At 33.1% G+C, this 21347-nt stretch overlaps 1 protein-coding gene and 1 long non-coding RNA gene across 2 annotated transcripts in view; one reads left to right on the top strand and one right to left on the bottom strand.

The window, feature by feature from the left end:
• CFAP69 (cilia and flagella associated protein 69) overlaps positions 1-21347 on the top strand; it is a 52839-nt gene that overhangs the window by 10372 nt on the left and 21120 nt on the right. The window contains exons 4-13 of the mRNA XM_010978016.3: positions 678-787; positions 3303-3379; positions 6227-6325; positions 9327-9476; positions 9581-9758; positions 11429-11552; positions 13643-13691; positions 13789-13910; positions 16148-16364; positions 18743-18907. Of these exons, the coding sequence (XP_010976318.1) occupies positions 678-787; positions 3303-3379; positions 6227-6325; positions 9327-9476; positions 9581-9758; positions 11429-11552; positions 13643-13691; positions 13789-13910; positions 16148-16364; positions 18743-18907 (1291 nt within the window). The remainder of the gene's footprint in view (positions 1-677; positions 788-3302; positions 3380-6226; positions 6326-9326; positions 9477-9580; positions 9759-11428; positions 11553-13642; positions 13692-13788; positions 13911-16147; positions 16365-18742; positions 18908-21347) is intronic.
• Positions 1-21347, bottom strand: part of LOC116153977 (uncharacterized) — a 29641-nt gene that overhangs the window by 5898 nt on the left and 2396 nt on the right. The window contains exons 2-3 of the long non-coding RNA XR_004137758.2: positions 17970-18014; positions 16764-16870 (exon numbers count right to left, since the gene is read on the bottom strand). This is a non-coding gene — a long non-coding RNA (uncharacterized LOC116153977). The remainder of the gene's footprint in view (positions 1-16763; positions 16871-17969; positions 18015-21347) is intronic.

The following is a 21347-nucleotide window of genomic DNA, read 5'->3' as shown; positions in this document are numbered from 1 at the left end:
AAGACTAGAAGTGATCAGATTAAATCAACAAGTGCAAGTCACAGCTACCAAGTGCCCTCGACTGTAAAACAAAATCTGTAAAATGTGTTTACGTACCAGTTGGGTTTTTTAAATAGGTTAAATAAAAGGTGCTTTTATCTGAAGATCTACAAGGTACATTTTCCTTTCATAAACTAGTTTTAAATAAAATAAAATCTCAACCAGTTGAAACCTTAAAAACAAGAAAATGCACCTGAATAACATTAATAAAATAATGCAGAAAAGTAAGGTAGGTTTGGGTTGCTTATTCCTGAGCAATGTACGTTTTGTATGTGGATGGGTGGAGATGAAAGATACAATTGAGCCATTAATTTCTTTCATGTATTATTACTCATGGCCAGTAATAAGTTATTGTTCAACTGAATATGTGGCATAGTAGTTGGTAATAAAATTCTAAAGGTGTGGTGAGAGGAGAAAAAAAAATTTTTTGAGTAAGAGGTTACTAAGACAAAAATAATATTCCTAAAAAAATATGGTTCTAAGTTTTCCTCTTTAGATCTCAAAAATAGTATAGTTAGGACAGGGTCAACTATATTTAACAAAATAGATAGAATTCAATAAGACTTTCTTGACAGAAGTGCTCTAAAGAATCTATTGATAAAAATCTTAATTTTATTTCTTAACTAAAAATATTAAAGCCCCTAAGGGATTTAGCACAGATATTTAAAATTCTGAATCTGTGTGCAGGAAAAATTAAAAAACAGCCCCATTTTATAGAACCTGCATATAATATCCTAAAATTATGTGGGTAAGTTGTTTTTTAATTTTATTTTACATTAGCATGCAGTATTTTATGTTTTGTTTTGTATTACAAAAATGTTATGCTTATGGTGTAGCAAAGTGATACAGAACTCAGGAAACTTCACCTGATCACTTGATTCCAGCAGCTGGTATCTCAAAGGTAGTCCATTTTATTATAGTCTGAAATTGCTGGCCACAAGAGATTGAACTGTAAGTATATTAAAATGTTTTCTCACAATAAATTGCTCTCAAGTGAATGATAAAAGTGAGATTAAACCAAGAAATTATAATATTTTTACAGAATCCCTTGAGAACATTTATGGACAATACTTAATAGCTTATGTCTGTTTTTTCTCTGTCTCTTTAGAAAATTTGACTCTCACAAACATGTTAGGTTCTATGTCATGTTTTTTTTGATCTTCCAAATTTGAATAAAGAATGAATTGGCATCTATTATTTTTGGTATTTATTTTTCAAAATGCAAAGTAGAGGTCAGAATTATAAAATTCATATATTCCATCCTCTGTACTACTGTTTCTTCAACCATTTTGGCGAAGTAGGAATATCTTTTGCTTCCTTGCTACCACTCAGTGGCTAATCAAGATGTATATTAAAATATATGTTTTTTAAGTTTTCAATATAATACAGTAGAGGAAATTTCTTAAACTAGGAATAAACTTTTCTGACAATTCAACCTTCTAAACCTTTCTACCAATTTAACTTTTTAAATAATGTGTTTCTTTTAATATACAAATAATAATATTAGTAAGACTATGTATACATGGTAGGTTTATCTCTCACTTTTAGATTTAGCAGCAATATTTACAATTTTGTAACTGCTTACATTTAAGTTTTTTGATATTTGAATAGTCGAAAATAATTTATTGAATGCCCTTACGATGGCTTATTTTTTTATAGAGACCATGAAAAATAAAGAAATAAATTATTTCTCTAGTGCTCTCAAGGAACTCTAATGTACTAACTGGAATTTATTGTTATATTGATGTGAGATTATATTATATAAAACACTTTCAAATTTTGAGGCTGTGCAAGTCCTAGAACACAGCATTTGTAAGCATTACTTTCAACATCAAGGTTTCTACAGAGCTCCACCAAGAATTAGTTCTCTATGAAAGCTGCGACTGAATGTTTCATTATATAATGTGACAAATGTTTTGAATTGCACTCCTCCCTTTTCTTCATATTTTATAATTATTCACATAATTTTTTTTAACTTCCCTAATTTCTACTGTCATCCTGCATTTTCCCACGCTGCACCCTCACTCGAATCCCTTTTCAAGGACATTTTTGGGAGACAGTCCTCTTGTTTTAGCTTATATGTTTTTCTCAGTGCATCAGAAGTATAATGCTTATTCTTTTAATAAACTTTTTGGTGGAAAACTTCCTGATGCTTTATCTTTTAGGTTGTTTCCTTTGGTAGGAAAGGAAAAGCTTGAAGACAAGAAGAACTAGCTTTAGAGTTCTTCACTTTAGAGATTCAACAATGAGCTGGATAACTAATAAGTTATTTATTTTGATTGAAAACTTCTAATAAACACTAGAAATGAACCTATATGGCATTTATAAAATTGTCCAATTTTTATAGATTGCCTTTGAAATATCTTTTAATTCCAGTTGGCCCATATATACATCCCCATGTGATAATTCTAAATGTTGTTTTTCAACCACTTGGTTAATTTTTTAAAAAAAATAAGTGTAAAGTTCTATATATAAGATATATTAAATATTTTAAAATAACTCAGGAGTTTCAAATTTTGATTCTTGGAATGCTGAAATAGTTTCTATTTTGTATTTAAAAAATGATTTTTCTCTCTTTGACATTTAGGCTGTATGACCTAGGTTTGAGTGCCCTTTTATGATTTGTAACTAAATTATTTTCAGATAACTTTGGTTATAGTAGCTGTGACGTGTGAGTCTAATATAATTAATATTTGTTAACTTGAATTCTTTACTGTCTCAAAAAGTGTATTTGTTATTTTGTGGGTGGTAACTGATCCAGTTAATAAGGAAAAGCTCACTGACCTTTAAAAACAAATAGACCATTGATCTATTAAATAGAGTTTCAAAAACATCATAAAAAGGCCTTGAACAGCTTTTAAGTTATGGGTAGTCCTAGATCTATGATTTGTATCAGATTACCCAATGGCTTTCTAATTTTTGATAGAAGTACAGGTATGATCTATTATTTTGCCCTCAGAGAGAAAAAGGATCCTTAAGTTTTTTAATTTATGCAGTTGCAAGATGACTCTCTTAATCCTTGCCTCTTATGTCCATCTCTCTTCATTTTTATAAACCCATTTTATTTTATCTTATTTTATTCGGGGTCAGCTAGTTAGAAACACACACAAAAAATTCTGATATTTGTTAATTCTCTAGGGCTGAAAATAGGATACTGTCTTCATTATAATCTATAGAAAATAAATTTTCCTCTACTTTGCAAATGATGCTTCAATTAAGGACTTCATTAAACATAACTTGTATATTCTTCATTCTTACTGAAGCCTGCCATTTTTGAAAAAGAAAGTATCGGATGAAATAACATATGCTGAAGATACTGCTAATTCAATTGCACTTCTGGGTGAGTTGAGATTTCCTTAGACAGAGGGGTGTAACATATGACAGGTCCTACTGACAAGAATGAAATATCTCTGCACTAAGTTTCACAGAGAGTACTCCTCCAAATCTAGGCTCTTTTCTTGTTTTCTTGTTGGGAATGAATCATAGTGTGCTTGATGATAATTTCTGTATTGTCTTCCACTCTGGTATTTCATGATACCAACAGGGTTCTTTGTTCCTTAAGTAGAAGGGCTAGCAGATACTTCTTTGTGCTTATTTGTCTTGATGTTATATATTCAAGTTTGATGAAATGTTTGTTAACTTTTTTGGTAAATCAAAACTGTGTGTCCCTTTCTTTCAGCAAAAGTGTTTTCAACTTTGACCTCTAATAATTGCTAGAATCTAACTGAGTGCTAGAATTGATTGAGAACCAAATTGTTCATTGAATAATTTAAAGTCTTAAATAAAATCATAAAATGGTGGAAATATTGGGAACTTTAGTGTAATATACATAAAGATGCCTGTGTTTTATATATAAAAATATGAAAAAGTATCATAAGCAGGTGTTTAGGTTATTGCTCAATTTTCTAGAGAAAGTAATAATTTCCTAGAAATGAGATCAAACACTAGCTCCTTGAATCAGCCTCTGGGACATAACAGTGTGTTCCCAAAACAAATTCTACATTAAACTTATGCTTATTCATTTAGGTCTCTGTACAGGAGAAATAAAAGATACACAACTGGCCCAACAAATGAAAAATAAATATTTACTGACTGGTTATATTCCCACCATTATACTCTATACTGAAAGATGTTGGAGACAGGTATAAGTAAAAAGCATTTAAAATTTTTAATACAGACACTAACACTTTTATGTCTAAGTAAGTTTCATAGTCTTCAGCTGTAGGTACTTTGGGAGAAATTATTATGGCCTAAAAAGGGTGAAGAAATTATGGCCTAAAATGGGTCAATGAGATTAGAATAAACATGGGGAGTTAGATAAGAGACCTTAAGAAGCAGGCAGGCTGGAAACTAATGAGAAACTAATTCTGTGACTCTCTATCATCAACGAAAATTTAGAACGTGAAGACAACCCAGAAGAGGATATGATAATATTAATAGATAAAAAGTATAGGTTTGGTTCATAACATTTAAAAAATGTCTCTCTTGCCCTTATTATTTTAAAATGTTGCCTCCAAAAGTATTGGCAGACATTTGTGTACTAAATACACAGTCCTTTCTTACTGTGTCTGTCTGCTCTTTGCTGAATGCCCGCCTACAGAACACATCACTGCCTCACTTTACTTGATCTTAACCAAAAGGCCAAGAAGTGATATATCACAGCCTCACTTGATGGCAGTATGAACTTTTAGCTTAAAATGAACTCCTTTTACAGATTATTGACTGCAAGTACTGCTGTTCTGTCTCTTATTTTTTTAATTGTTAGACACATGAGTTTAAACTAAAATAATTGTAGTGTAAAGTGTTGAACAAAGGCTATTCATTTTTACTAATAACTGCCCAGTTTCTACTATTACTAGTAAATTATATTACCTTTTCTTCTAAATGATAGATATCTCTGACTGAAGAACAGAATTCTGGAAACATGTTAAGGAAAAAGTTGGTACTCTGCCCTGAGATTATAAAACAGGAAACTATGAGAAATGATCTAAACTTAACAGGAACTAAAAGGGTGGAGAAGCACATGAGAAATCTTAGAATTTCCCATAAACTTGTCTAGTTTTGTTGGGAAAGTTTAGTTATTCCTGTTGCCCTAATTTTTTTCAAAACATAGTGACTTTTCAACTTCAAAGGACAGGTCCAAAAAATTTAAGAGAATAATCTTGAAACTGTTTTGTTTTTTTTTTAAGTGATGTGTTTTCCAGATAGAGTCTCCTAAAGCAAGGATAAGGCTTTCCTACGTGCTCCCTCCCTGTCTACGTGCTTCCCCACGTACTGACTACCTACCCTCAGAGATGAACGTTAGGCAAGGCCTAATGCAAAACACAAGTCTTCAAGGAACACCTAAATATCTCTTTCCCTCAGAGAATCCAATCAGATCTGATGCAGTCCTGAAGCTGATATTCCTGACTCCAGTTGTCCTCAGCATCCAGAGGGCATGGATCATTTCCAGAATCCCACAGATTCTTTTCAGATTTTCTTGGGGATCATACTTGCAGGACTTCACCAGAGCAAATACAATCCAGACTGAAGTAAAGGCTGAAGCCAATTCAAAAGTAGTTCAGATATGACTGAAAAGGAATCCTCCCTATCGTCTATCTCCACCACAATAACTTAAACATATATTAAACTATTACCTGCAGGGCAAAGACTGCCCAGAAACTCACTGTCTTCCAGTCTGTCAACAAATTGAAGAGCAGAGCTCACTTGGAACTTCTCTAAGCAAAGGATGCACTATTAGAGGCAACGAATCACTGAGTCTCTAGTTAGGGAGGAAAACTCTCAACTTTTCTTATACTAACTCATTTAATTCTCACAGCAATCTTTAAAGTAGTAACTATTGCTGTACCATTTTATAGATGAGAAAACTAAGAGACACGTTTATACAGGTAGTAAGTGGCAGAGCCAGGATTTAATCTTAGACAATCTAGTTCCAGCATTTATGCTCTTAATTACCATTCTTTTCTTCCTGGGAAGGAGAGAATGAGTTGATTGAGAGGCCAAATGTTACAAAGATATATCCAAGGTATTTTGTGTGTGTGGTATGTGTGTGTATATATTATGTGATCCAGTCTGAATCTCTGATGAGGATATTTTAAGTACTCATATTACTAACACTTTATGGTTAAATTTGCAAATAAACTTAATGACATTGTTATTAAATAGCATTGGTGTATCTTTCTGGCAGGTGACTTAATGAAAGTACCGAGTTCTGAATTGAGGATACAAATTTGTAAGTGTATAACTGACTTTTATCATGCAGAACCACCAAAGCAGCATATTCCAGGTGAAGTTTTCAGTAGTCTTTCAGTAATAACTTACATCTTTGTAAAACAGAACATTCTGTCTCATTTCTCTCCGAACTTGGAAAGAACCAGTGGGATCATAAATGCAGCACGTCAAAAACATTTTTTTTGGTAGCTGGAAACTCTTCAGTCATTTTAAACAAAAAAAAATTGTATATAATTTTTTCAACTTTAGATTTGCATATTTTTATTTTGATGCCAAATATTTGTGACAGAATTTTTAAATCATACCCAAATTAGTTTAATTATGATGATTACTATTAGTTAATGTTATTTAATACTGTTGATAATATTATTTATTATTTTCTAACATTTTATAATTACTTGTAATATCTATCCCGTCCAATTATATGTTAAATTCCTAATGCTAATAACATTTCCACCATGTTTGGAAAAAGAGTTCTGCATGCTACAGCTAAAGGATCTTAATATATAACGATAAAACGAGTCACACTAAAATGTGATATCAAGGTAGAGGGCACTTGCAATGTGGTAGATATAATGTTGTTTAGGACATACTTTCTACCTTCATAAAGTTTCTGTAATTTATAATCAATCTAGGAAAGGAGAGAAGATGTAAAATATATTTTAAAGTTATATGCACCTTAAGATAGGTGCAAATAAGGCTCTAGTAGAAGAGAAGGATTACTTATGACTAGGGGAAAATGGGAAGACATCTGAAGTAGAGAAATGAGTAAAGAGATTATTAACTGTCAGATTTCAGCTATGGATGAAATAAACAGCAGAGACCAGAAATACAGGTTTGGAATTCATCCAAATAGAAATGAAAATTGAAACCATCAGGATGCTTGAGTTTTCCAGGAGATAAAGCATATAAACAGCAAGTGACCAAGAATAGTAATATGGAAAGTGCTCATATTGAGATCTGGAGAAAAAAAAATCCAAAGAAATTGGTAGTGAAGAAAAGGTTCAAAGAGGAGGATGAAAAGCTAAAGACCACCATGTTTTGTTGCAAATCAATGAAATGTTTGATGAAGGAAGAAGTGGTCTCAGTGTCAAATACTGTAGAGGCTTCTGTAACTGAGGGATGAAAATGCCAATTGATGTGGTATCTGAAAAGCTGTAGTTCATCATAGGCAGATCTATTTCCATAAACTGGTCAGGGCAGATACAGGACTGAAGAAAGAGAGGATTGTGAGAGTAAAGGCAGTGGTCATGAGGCAGTAGAGGCAGTGAATGCAAACTTATTAAGATCAAATGGTGAAGAAAAACAAGGAAGATGGAGAACAAGTCAACTGGTAGCAAAATCAAAGAAAGATATTTGGTTTTGTTGTTGTTTTCAATTTTGAGGATAGGTGATGCTTTCCCCCACAGGCAGAGGAACAAGAAGCTAGTACATGGAAAATGAGAGGATGAAATTCCCAAAGAAAGCACGAGAGGATGGAATTAAGAGCACAGGTTTAGGATTAACCTTGGCAATATATAGGCACCCTTCTTTAAGATAGACAGGGAGACAACTGGTGTATAAGACAAGACAGAGGAGTTAAGGTGCAGAGAAGTGAGGTTGATCTTAATTTGATCAGGCTCTGAAAATTAGGACCCTAAGGCAATGTTCTCACTAGCTGTCACTCAGTTAGTTTCAAGTGATGGGTCCACAGCTGAAAAGTCCTCAGTAGAGCAATTATAAGAGACATAGCCCTGCAGACAGGAATCAAGTCTATGAGACTTAATATTACTATATTCTTCTATAAAAATGTAAACTTGATATATAAAAATACAGTAAGTATAAAGTACATTTTGGTCCATGCATATGACAGAGTATTATGCAAATAAAATCATATTTGGGAAAATATTTTATAGAATGAGAAAAGGCTTATATAAAATGTATAGTGGCTACAGTAAAATATGAAATTCTGCATACAGTATATTGTTCAAATTATATGCATACATTAAAATATCAATAAGAAATATACCAGAATGTTAATGTTGTTGTCTTTGGATGGTGAAATTATGGCAATTTTTGGTTTCCTCTTTATACTTTTTAAATGCCTAAAGTGAGTAGCCAGGGCATACCATAGAGAACCTATCACAGGAATGGGCCAGGCCTTGTCCAGAGCCAAAGATCAAATTCGGAAAAATAAGAGACTGACAGACATCTCAGAACTATGGCAAAGTTAAAGGTCTAGTTGGTCTCAAAGTTGAGATGTCAAGAAGTTAGATAATTACATCACTAAGAGAAAATTAGCTGCATCTCAGGAGAGCAAGTACCCTCTGATGTGTAATTTCTCTAGCTGAATGTAGCTGAGCAGGCACCTTTGCAACCTACCAAAGGAGAGGTGGTGTTTCTCACAGGCACTAAGGCAGAAGGAAATTCTTATAAGACATGTCGCCAAGAATCAAGCTTCCTTAAAATACCATATTCACTAGCGTTTATCAGAACAGCATTACATTTGCACCTCTTATTTCATTGTCAAATTATATAACTTTTGCCACTTGAAAGCACTATAGTAATGCACTAACTTGAATAGTGAAAACACTTGTATTTGTAATCATGCCATTTTCCTTTATTAAAAGGTATATCTACTGACAAATAAATATTTTTCCTTTATAGAATGTAAGATATGCTTCCAAATTTTTGGTCCTCTTTGAAATGCTATTAGTAGGGATTAGCAAACTATGAACCCCAGGCCAAAATCGCCCCTCTGTAAATAAACATTTATTAGAGCACAGCCACGCTGGTTTATTTTTGTATTGTTTATGCCTGCTTTTGTGCTAGGATAACAGAGTTGAATATTTGAGAAAGAAACCCTATAACCTGCAAAGCCTAGAATACTTACTACCTGGCCTTTTATAGACAAAGTTTGCCTATCCCTGTGCTATACCATTTTAAAATGCCATACATTCTTTGAAGTTTTTGTTGTTGTTGCTGTTGTTTAATGATAAATTACTCATTTCTTTGTTTATTGTAGATGATTACTATGTGAAAAAAATTGTACATATTTATTCATTAATTGTTGTTAGGTTACCAGCAAGCTAGTTCATTGTATAAGATTAAAATGGCTGAAGTTGGAGGACTGGCAAAAACAATGGCCCAGTCATTGGCCTTGCTAGAAAATCAACTTGTTGAGAAACTTTGGGTGCTTAAAGCTCTGCAACATCTCTCAACTTCTGGTTTGTATATTATTAAATTTGAACACTTCGTTCCCAACTATTTTTGTTTCTATCTAATGATGTCAAAACTGTACAACAGAAATAATTTTAAAACTTATTTTCAGAAGTTAATTGCACTTTAATGGTGAAAGCACAAGCAGCCAGTGGAATCTGTGCTCACCTCGATGACCCAGATCCCTCTGGACAACTTCTGTTTCGTTCATCCGAAATACTTTGGAACTTACTGGAAAAATCTTCAAAAGAAGAAATCATACAGCAACTTAGTAACTTGGAATGTGTGCTGTAAGTATATGTGGTTAGATAGGAATGCTTTTTAACCTTAAAATGATAGCCAGTGACATAACTAAAATCTTTGAATTTGTATTCAATTAAGCTTTTGATTTATGTAAAGGCTATGTTTTGGAACATTTTTTGTACCATATTATAAATGCATCTGCACAAGAACAAGTCACTTTTTTTATGTGGAAGGCTTTTAAAGTATCTTGTTAACAAAACTAAAGTATGTCTTTGAATATGTATAAAGTACAATTAGGCACTTAGAAGAACTGTTTCATTCATTCATTCAGTAAACCTATTTTTGAGTACTTACTGTCTTCCAGATACTACAGTAAGCATTAGCAATAAAATATGAGTGAACCTTTATTTGCTTATTCATTTATCAAATAATTATTGTCTGCTCTGTGCCAAGTTCAGTACTAGGCTGTAGAAATACAATTGAAAACAGTGCAGAAATGGTCTCTGCTTTTATGGAACTTGCATTATATTAGGAGAGATGGACAAGTAAGTAGGCGACTAAAAGAGAGCATATAAATGTTATGAAGAAATGTTAAGGAGCTACATGTTTTCCAGAAAGGGGTGAATTAGCACATTTTTGTTTGCAAGTGACTAAACCCTCAAGCCAACTGATTTAAACCATATAGGAAATTTAAGGGCTCATGTAATTAAAAAGTCAAGGATAAAACTGGTGTCTTGTGCAGCTGTATTTAAGGCCCAGCAAATACCAGGACTTGGGCCCTCTTCATCTCTATGCACTATTTTGCACTATGTTGGCTTTTAGTCTCAAGATCCACATGGTGAGACCTAAGAAGTCTTAAGTTCACACCATCAAACCCCAAATCAAGCAGAACAGAAGACTTGCTATTCTGAAACCTCAAAGAAAATTCTTTCAGTCGAGTCCCTGTTGACTCTGAGTGGTCTGGTGTTGGCCATATGCTCATTTCAGAGTGAATGCCTAGTGACAGAAAGAAGGAATGCTCTAACTAGCTTCCTTTTAGTTGAAGGCAGCTTTACAAGACCAAAAGTGGGGAAAGACCAAATGCCTAAATAAAAATAAGGGCACCATTATCAATAAGAAGAGCAAATGGGTCAGTCCTAGGAGGCAAAGCAACAAATGCCCTTTATACAGGGAACCTGACTCAGATTTGGAGAGTAATCAACACTTCCTCGAAAACCCTAATCTGGTATTGAATGATAAGTATGAATTAGCAACACAGAAGAGTTTTGCATGCAGAGAGCATCCTGGATGGGAGCAGAAGTAAAAGTAGAACAAAGTAAAATTTAAAAACTGAAAGAAATTCAATATGGTGAGAGTAGGAGGTATAGGGTAAAACAGTGAGAGATGAAGCTAACAAAGTTAGCAGGGATCAAAACATGAAAACCTTGGTAAGGAGGTAGGACTTTATCCTAAGAACAAAGAAAAGCCTTTAACTAGTTTTAAAAGGAAAACGATGTGACTGAATGTTTATTTTAAAGCAGTCACTTTGACCATCATGTATAGATTGGAGTGAGGGATTCTTATCTGGTACAGTGAATTAGAGATGGATTTGGAAAGAGAAAAGATTAGAAATACTTTGAAATAAGTAGTATAATATAAAAAGGGAGATTTTGTTGATAAACACTTAAGTAGTATTTCCATAGAAATATGGCTTTAAAGATCTGATTTTATTTTCTAGGGCTTTGAAGGAAGTATTTAAAAGTCTGCTTACAAGAGGTTTTAGTCATTATGATCGTCAGCTTAGAAATGATATATTAGTGATCACTACAATTATAGCTCAAAATCCTGGAGCACCAATGATTGTAAGTATGAGTCAAATTGCATTCATTTTAATTGTGGAAGTTGTGGGTGTGGGGGAAGGAGGGAGTCATAAAGTATGTTGTAAAGTTTATGTACTTTGTTGTAATGCCAAGTTATATTATAATGTCATGGTAGTCACCAGTATACTTGCACTCTGCCAATTCTTCTTTGTATCTTTCGGAAGCTTGAGATCTTCCTCATATGTTATAATTTACCCATATATTTACTACTTATGATGTGTTTCTATCCTTCCTGATGATATGAGTTCCTATCTGGTATCATTTCTCTTTCACCTAAAGAACTTCCTTTACCATTTCTTGTGATGCAGATCTGCTGCCTGCTGGCGACAAATTCTCTTAGTTTCTTTTATCTGAAAATATATTGGATTTACCTTAATTTTCGAAATCTGTGTTCACAGAAGATGGAATTCTAGGTTGCAGGTTTTTTCTTTTTTCCTCTTAGCACTTTAAAGACATTCCACTGTCTCTGGCCTCCACTGTTTCCAATAAGTAGTCATTGTTTCAAATTGTTGTTTCCTTACGTAATATGTATCATTTTGTTCTCTGGCTGTTTTCAAGATTTTCATTCTATCTTTGGTTTTTAGCAGTTTTACTATGATGTGCCAAGATGTGATTTTCTTTGTATTTATCCTGCTTTAGATTCATAGAGCTTCCAGAATATGTAAATTTAAGTAAAAATTTGGAGAATTTTATGCCATTATTCAAGTATTTTTTTCAGCTCCATTCTCTCTTTCCTATTCTTATGGAACTCTGACTACACTTATGCTTTTGATATTGTCCCACTGGTTGCCCTGTGATTGCCTCTGTCCTCTGGTTCTTCAAACCATTAGATTACAAGTTTATCCTGAGTTTTAGCATCCCTATATGGTATAGATTAGGGCTTGGACTCAGTCTAAAAAGCCATTTAAAAAAACAAAAGGAGAGAGAGAAACTCATGCAGTACCATTTCCTACTTCCAAGTCCTGAGTCCCACCAGTTTCTGCTTGGTTTTGGTTACAAGATAGTTGTTTTTATATTTTGTTCAGAGTTTATAATTGTTACCTATAGGAGAGTTTCTTGTAGGAGTTACTCAGCCATACCAGAAGCTGCCCCTCCTCATATTTTATAATGTAAAAATCATTATGATTGACATCCTAGAGTAGAAATCTCTGGCAGCAATATTCACATATCAGCACACATGTCCCAAGCTGTACTTAAAGGAAATTTGGCAATGATGTCTTCAACCCCGTATCAATCAACAGCTGGTGATCAGAACATAAGAGAACAGTCATGGAATTCACACTGTGCAAAGGGGAAACAGTCTGACATAGCTTCATTGTCAAGGCTGTAATGTGTAGGTGGTCCTCTGTTTCTCTGGAGGCCCTTAGTCAAATTCTCATTAACATCGTTGCAGATATTCAGGTGAATTCCATGAATGTGAGTCAACAGGAATAACATCTTCACATTTTCAAGAAACCACATGGATCTTAAAGTAGTAGGAATATGAAGTTGGCAAGCTCAAAAGCCCAAGGTTTGCTCATATAGATTCTCCCTAATGTACAAAGTCCAACTAGGATATCTCTGAACAGCAGTTTCCTCATGCTGAAATGTTTGCAGTTCTGGTCATTCTTCAGTAATTTTCATGTTTAGTAAGAACTGTTTTGTTATCTCCTGGCCAAACCTTTGATGTATTAGGGAGCTGGGGGTGTTTAAGAAGAAAAGCTGTTAAAAACAACTATTTTCTTCCCTTATTTTGTCACTCGAAGGTATAGATAATGAATTACATAGGTAACTTGTTGCAATACATTTTGGGTTCTTACCAAATTTTAAACAGCAACTTGTAAAACATAGACCAACATATTTCTTAGAACCTACAGAAGTAAGTTTAATATTAACTAAATTACCAGTTTATTTGGCTATATGCTGTTATTTTCTTGCTTTCATCCCTTCCTATTATTAGTGCTTTATGAATTCAAATGAATGACAGGGAGAATCTGATAAAGATGCTTAAATATTAAGTAAATATGGCCATCAGTAACTTAATTTCCATGTAATTAATTCACACTTCTGTTTATTTTGTATATTTATATTAGGAATGTGGCTTTACCAGGGATTTGATACTATTTGCAACCTTTAATGAAGGTAAAAACCATAAAATTTTCAACTTACAATTGTCTTAATGAATCTTATACATCATTTCAGCTTTTATTTTACCTTTCTTTTTTTCTCCCCCTCACAGTTAAAAGTCAAAATCCTTTGGTAAAAGGTCTTAAGCTTTCTAATTCCTATGAAGATTTTGAGTTGAAGAAACTGCTATTCAATATAATTGTGATCTTATGTAAAGATTTATCTACTATACAGGTAAAGAGTAATCAAAAATTTAAATTGTCTCACTTCGTAGTACAACTTTTTAAAAGTCATGGCAGCAAATCTCTCATCATAATGCCTGTATGTTTACCATGGAAAGTAACAAACTCTTATTCACTGGAATTTCACCCTTTCAAAATTTCTTTTGCTTATCTATTAGTGAACCATGAATTTACCTAAATTTAAACCACATAGACCAAGGAAAAGCAGGAGAAATTTGGAGATTTATTTATATATTTAGATCTCCTGAATAAGAGAACATAAAATAAAAGAAAATCCATATGGGCCCATCCAGCCTGATAGTCTATCTCTGACCATAGTAATAACAAATGATTTAATGCTGGAGGAAATTGCTAATTCTGTGCCACCAATCTAAAACCCTTATGAACCTGCTTTTTCTCCATAAAAACCCATATACCAATAAATTTATCTTAAAACTTTATATCCTACATAACAGCATGATATAATTTGAGAAACACTGGAAATGAATTTCATTTCTGTCTTATCACCTACCAGCTGTGTGGCACTGGCAAAATCACCTAAACTTTCTGAGGCTCAGTTCTTCCTTCTGTTGTGAGATTGAGATGAAAACTTTGTAAACTATAAAGCTTTAGAAAAAGATACTACTTATTAACAATTCCATTAGTTTAGTTATTTACTGCATTAAATGAAGTTTCATTTTAGTCTTAGAAATCTTTCAAGTTCCAAAGAGAAATGCATTCTATCAATATTATTAATGATAATATAAAGGTGGTATAGTATAGTGGTTAAGGCTTTAGTCAGGTGGAATCCAGTGCTGTCACTTGCTAGCTACGTGATCCTGAATAAGTTGCTTAGTTTCTCTAAATCCTAGGTATCTCAACTTCAAAATGGGGAAAACACCTATCTCACCTATCCTAGAAATATTATGAGTATTAAAAGAGTTAAAAATTTTTTTGGTAATGCCACTTTGAAGAATATACTAAAAAATGCTCAGAAAAAAACTGTCTTTACAGTTAGAACTTTATTATTCATATTCATATATTACTATTATTCATATATAATATAGTATAGTATACGTAGTATATAACAATATATACTACATAGAACCTAAATGTATTTTCTGAAATGCCATATAGGAAAAACCATTCACTAAAGTATGGTTTATTATTCTAGTTGAGTATTACATAGCTATTAAGATGATAGCTACAAAAGACAAATAAAATTTATACTATAGCCTATAAACCAATTTTAGTTGATAGTAGAGTCAAATGCACAAAGACCATGGTAAGCTTCTTAAAGCAGTATGTAAGCAATGGAATCAACTAATTTTTTTATGCCATATGTTTGTGGCCCAATAAAAGTAGTGATAATGAATATGTGTACTGTTATTTGCAGTTCACGGAGTATTTAAAAAAAAAATTACCTACTTAATACTTGCAGCGATGCTAGAGCTAATGTTCTTGTTTTCTCAATTCTGAATCTTGTGTTCTTTCCATGTGGAATTATAAAAACTTTGGAAAAATTCGTAGATGTTATTGTAAAAAAAGTCTTTGTAGAATAATGCCAGATGAAAAGTAAATTGAATAGAATATAGCACATGGTGTGTTACTGTCTTGTGAACCATAAATACGTATCATAAGAATCAGCTATAATATTAACTTGATTAAACATTATAATAGCTATATATATATATATATATATATATATATTGTTTTATTTATATTGAAATCATGGATTCAATACAATTTAAAAATTCTAGGCATTTAATTAAATGTGGCATTCATTGGATAGAATATTTGTATAAGTTCTGCTGCGTGTGCTTAAAAATAGCCATAGTCATTATCATAACATCAAATAAAATTGATTTCTTAAAGTATATATACAGTTGAGTCTGTGAAATGTTTCCATTTTTTAAAAAGTGAGGAAGAGAGAAATAACCAGCAGTTTATTTGCCCCAAATTTTCTACTATTGTGGTTTTTATCATAAGTAGGATGTAATTTGCATATTGTCAGCTATAAAGTGCAAATCCCAGAAAGGGGAACACAGTCAAGCCATTACTATTGAGTTTAGTTTTTGGTGTTTTAATTTTTTAACTTTTGGTACTTAATATAGGTTGGGATCTTTAGGAAGGAAATATTTTGAAGTGGTCATCAATAACACATCAGATTGGAAATCTTTTATTTAATTTTATTAAATAAAACTGCTCTAATTATGTTTCTAACACAGTACTATTTGTCCTTTCTCATAGTTATTAATTGATGGCAAAGTTATTTTGGCTTTGTTTAGCTATGTTAAAAAGCCCGAGAAACAGAAAATAATTGAATGGTCTGCAGCACAGTATGAAGAATTACAACTGCATGCAATTGCCACTTTGTCATCAGTGGCTCCTTTTTTAACAGAAGAGTATATGTTGTGTCAGGGAAATGCTCGAGTCCTTGCATTTCTAGAATGGTGTGAAAGTGAAGGTAAGTGGCCCTTCAGATTCCTGTCAAAATTTTAATCTACATATTTCAACTGAATGGTGTAGAAAAAGAAATAAAATTAATAAGAGAAATAAAAATATAGATCTGGCTGCCAGTGATTTTAATGTATTTAATATGCTGTTTTAAGGGAAAAAAGCCTGAGATTTCATTTAGAGTCAGACATAGTAAATATTAGCTATAGTTGATTCATACCTCTCAGTAAAAGAAATCATTCATATAAACCGATCTAAATTTTTATATTAGGCCTATCCAACAATTATACTAAGTACTGACAATATTTTAATTAGTCATTCAACAAGTATTTATAGCATGCCTACTGGTACCATATATTGTTTTAGCTACTAAAGATATATTTATGACCAAAAGAAATAAAATCCTTACCTTCATGCAGCTTCAAATCTAGATCTCTAGCCAGAAGTAATGACTCCACATGTAGTCTACCAAATTAGCAAGCCCCAGTTTGTACGAATATTTCAATTCTCATGGTTCTTAGTAGGGAAATAAGAAATATATTATTTTTTAAAAATTATAAGGAAGATATTATATTCTTTTCTGGTAGTAACTTTGCTCTGATGCATTTTCATTAGCTCAAGAATAGAACTCATTTATCCATGAGGGAGAAAAAAATTGTAGCTTATTTTTATTTCCTGGTTTTTAATATGCTGAGTCACTAAATTTAGTCTTACTAAGTTACTGTGCATTAAATAAAACAACCCTCCTGTCTATCCTTTATAACATTTATATTTACAGAAGACTATAAAGCAAAAAAGAGAAATACTGCCTAACAGGAGGAAGCCTGACAGCAAACAGTTATTGAGTACCTACTATGTGGTAGGCCTTCACTCCCTTAGCAGGTTAAAACATTTAGTCCTCACAACAGATTGAAGAGTTATAGGCACTATTGTTATTCCTGTTGATCAGTAGGTAGAACTCAGTCACAGAAGTTAAATAACTTGTTCCTGGCCACAAAGTAAGTGGCAGAGCCAGTATTTCATACAGGCAGTCCAGCTCCAGAACTCACATTTTTTAACCTATACACACTACTCAGAACAGTATTTTGAACTTTTTTTTTAGCATTAAACATAAAGCAATTTCTAAAAGAATCTTTCAAAGAATGCATATTGTAAAAAAGAAAGGAGGACTTGCCTTGTTATTTATCACAATCTACCACAAAGCTATAGTAATAAAACTTGTATGGTACTAGAGCAGGAACAGACCAGCAGAACGGAATATATGGGATGCTGGTGTTATCAGAGATGATATTGCCACTTAATGAGAGAAGGATGGTGCTGGGGCAGTTGGCCCTCCATGTGAAAAAATAAAAATTAGATCCTTTTAACATGTTAAAAAATCAATTGCAAAATGAATTAAAGCCCTAAATATGAAAAATTAAACTGTAAAAATCTTAGAAGAAAACAGGAAATTATGATAACAGGATAGAAACAGAGTTTTAAAAACCAAAAAAGCTTAAACTATACAGATTACTAAAGATTATTAAATTTATTAACTACTGTAAAACAGAAATGACTGCATGACCAAATCTGAATAAAATAAAAATCTACAAATTGAGAGAAGACATTTACTTACCCCTCTGACTGATGAAGGATTAGAATCCAGATTCATAAAGAATGCCTACATATTAAACAGAAAATAACTCAGTAGAGAAGTAGACAAAGACTAGGGATTGCCAAGAAAATTTTTCAAAATTTTTGGAGATATTCTCAAATTTTCAAAAAAATTAAAAGACACTCAACCCCCCCTGGTAATCAGAGAAATGCAATTGCTCTGCAAATTAAGATAACAATGAACTACCATTTCACATTTAACAGATTGGGAACAATCTATTTCTTATACATTGTATCCATATAACCACTTTGGGAAACAATTTGGCAACTTTAGTAAAATTCATTGTGGGTATACCTATATGATTCTGGTGTCACAGGTGAAACTCTTGGCAGAGAATAAGAGGCCATGAACTTTAATATTCATTATAGCAGTTTGTACTAGTGAATGAATAAACTTATTTATAAAATGGATGCTGAAAGCAGTTAGAACTAAGTGATCTAGATCTACTTGTAACAATGTGAATAATTTTTAAAAGCATAATGTTAAGTAACAGAAGCAAGTTACAAAAGATATATAAAATAATGACATTTCTGAGTAAAATTTTAAAACACATATTTCTATGCTGGCAATAGAAAGTAGAGGAGGATGGAATACTTCTCTAAATAAAGGCCAAAATTTTAACATCCATTTAAACTTGAAGATAGATATAAAAGATGTTTAATATATTCTGTTTTATTTATTTGAAATATTTTATTTTAAATTTATTGATGTAAACTATTGATATTTCTCCATAGATTCTTTCTTTAGTCAAGGTAACAGTTTTCATGGTACAGGTGGCCGTGGCAACAAATTTGCCCAGATGCGTTACAGTTTAAGACTCTTGAGAGCCATGGTCTACCTTGAGAATGAGACTATAAACAAGGATCTTTGTGAAAAGGGAACAATTCAGCAACTGCTAGGTAAAATATAACATGTTCATGTCCTGATGAAAGCAGAATGTTTATAAATTTGAAATTTTGTTTGAAATGTTTTTCTACACATTAATTTTGTCCTATAACTGACAAACTCCTAAATATTTACTTGATTTTTGTCTCATATTATTGCTGTAAGTCAGTTTTTCTTTACTGAAACATCATGATCACTTGTCCTTTAAACATTTGTTTACTTAGTTCAGGTACCATTTCATTTAGGATTATCCTCTTTTTATGTAATGGGCTATTGTTATGTTTCCTTCTTCTAGTGATAAGATCACCACTTTTTGGCCAGGCCTTCTGGAGTCATTTTAAAAGAGGATAACATTACATTTTCTAGTGCATTTGATATACTAGACCACTGGTATGCTGGTGTATAGAGAAATGTTTATGGGAGATTCTTTTCTGATGTGAAATATCAAGATATCCTTGATTTTCAACTTAGAGTTGACTATGCTAAGTCACCACACATGTGAGCTCAGTGTAAAATTCAGAAGCCTAAAGCTTAAACAAAAGCTTTATATCTTTCATTAGTTAAAAAATAAATAGTCCTCTGGCCTTAGCCTTCCCTGACTTTGAGAAGTAAGGGTTGTATTTATTCATGTTCAGTGACTGCCTCATGAGTAAGTGATATAATTTGCTGGATGTCAATTACAAATGCTTACTCAAAAACTCTTCTACCTATTAATTGCCTGCTCTTCCGTTTACTGGACTGGAGTGGTGCCCTCTAATAATAAAACTAGTAAGCAAAACATGTACATTGAAAAGGGGGTTAGGCAAAAGCATTCACTTTCTTGATTAGTTTACATAGGATGACCGAACCTGAAAGTAGATTTTTACCACTTCTGTGCACAGTCCATTGTACAGAACTCAGTGATAAGGCCCCCGCCTAAATGGATGAATACAATATTCCATATGTCGAGGAAGAAGTCTTAACTTTACCCAAGTGGCAAATTGGATAGGGAAATCAAATAACAATTGTTCTTTTTTCCTTAGGACCTTTTTCCTTTAACTTGAAAGAAGCTGATATTTATCACGTGAGTTCTTAGGGCAGGGAGCTTCTCTTACTTGAATCTAACAGAGGGCTCTGTAGTAGTAATACACTCAAAAAATAGGAATTGCATTGTAAATGTAAATGTTTATACACTTTTGGTGTAGGCACTAGTGTCATAAACATGTATAGAGCAGGGCTCTCGGGACTTTGCCCTTAATTAGAACAAAAGGAAAGATATATGTCATAAATAGTATGTGTTACCCTGCTCCATTGGTAAGGCAATAGTGAGTAACAGAAAGTATATGCCACAGAAACGAAGAGGTTTTGGGTAGTTTTCAAGGCTGGGCAATCTTAACTGGAACCTTTATGGAGTTAGGGTATGAGGATAAGGCTAGTTTCAAGAGGAAAAATGAAAGAGTTTGATATTTCAAGCAAGGGGACAGCATGAGCAGAGGCATGAAGCCAAAATACGCATGATGATGTGTTCAGAGCTAGCTTAAGTGAGTTGAAGTTTTATGAAGACAATATGAGATAAAGTTAATTGTCTAGTCAGAGGCCAAGCTTTAAAAAAAGAGTTCTGCATGGCAGACAGAGTTTGAACTACATCCTCTTTAAGCATGGGGAGCTATTTGTGGTTTTGACCAGGGAAGTTATATATGTACAATGCTGTTTTAGAAAGAGGAAATCTGAAAGAATTATATTGGGTGATTTAGAATTGAACAAGGAGATGGTAAAGGCAGGGAGTTAAAGATAACTGAAATACGAAGGAAATAATTCACTATTAACATACCATGTGTCACAGACAACAGGGAAAGTGACATGCCTGTACCCAGGTAGGAAGGAGAAGGAGATAATCTAGAAAGGAGAAGCAGACTTGAAGCCAGCCAGGTTGGATTCCTAGAAGGTGCTTCCTAGTAAGGGAACATAGGGCCTCTGTCCTTTACATGCCTCTCCTTAGCCTCCAGCATGTTCAACGAGTCTTTCTAGACTCTGATCCCCTCCCTGAAATTCATCCTAACAGGAACAAGAATTGCCCCTTCAGGGCCAACTATGGAGATAGCTCCATGGCCCTTTTACTTTGGAACATAGCTCCATACTTCCTGCTAATGCCACCAGTGACCACTTTAACTGAGGAAACATGACTTTTGTCTCTCTTTTAAAGCTTAAAGAAAAATTTCTTTTTTGAGGTAAAATATTATAGCAAATGTCATTCCATCTGTATTCAAGTCTTAAAATTTTGATTAGAAGCTAGGGAGAGATTTTAAAGGGCAAGGGAATACTGCTGCCTAAGTTGCTGAAGAGGTCTTCAGGTAGCCATAAGGAGAGGATGCAGAAAGAAGTAACAGGAATAGAAAATGTACTTAGACATGTCTTCCACCTTTGCCTAAAATTGATCCTGTTAACCATGAGGAGAAGAGATGAAGCAAGCTATGA

Source organism: Camelus dromedarius, chromosome 7 (genome assembly GCF_036321535.1).
Source record: "Camelus dromedarius isolate mCamDro1 chromosome 7, mCamDro1.pat, whole genome shotgun sequence".
Taxonomy (NCBI): Eukaryota; Metazoa; Chordata; class Mammalia; order Artiodactyla; family Camelidae; genus Camelus; species Camelus dromedarius.
This window is presented reverse-complemented; position numbering and strand designations above follow the sequence as displayed.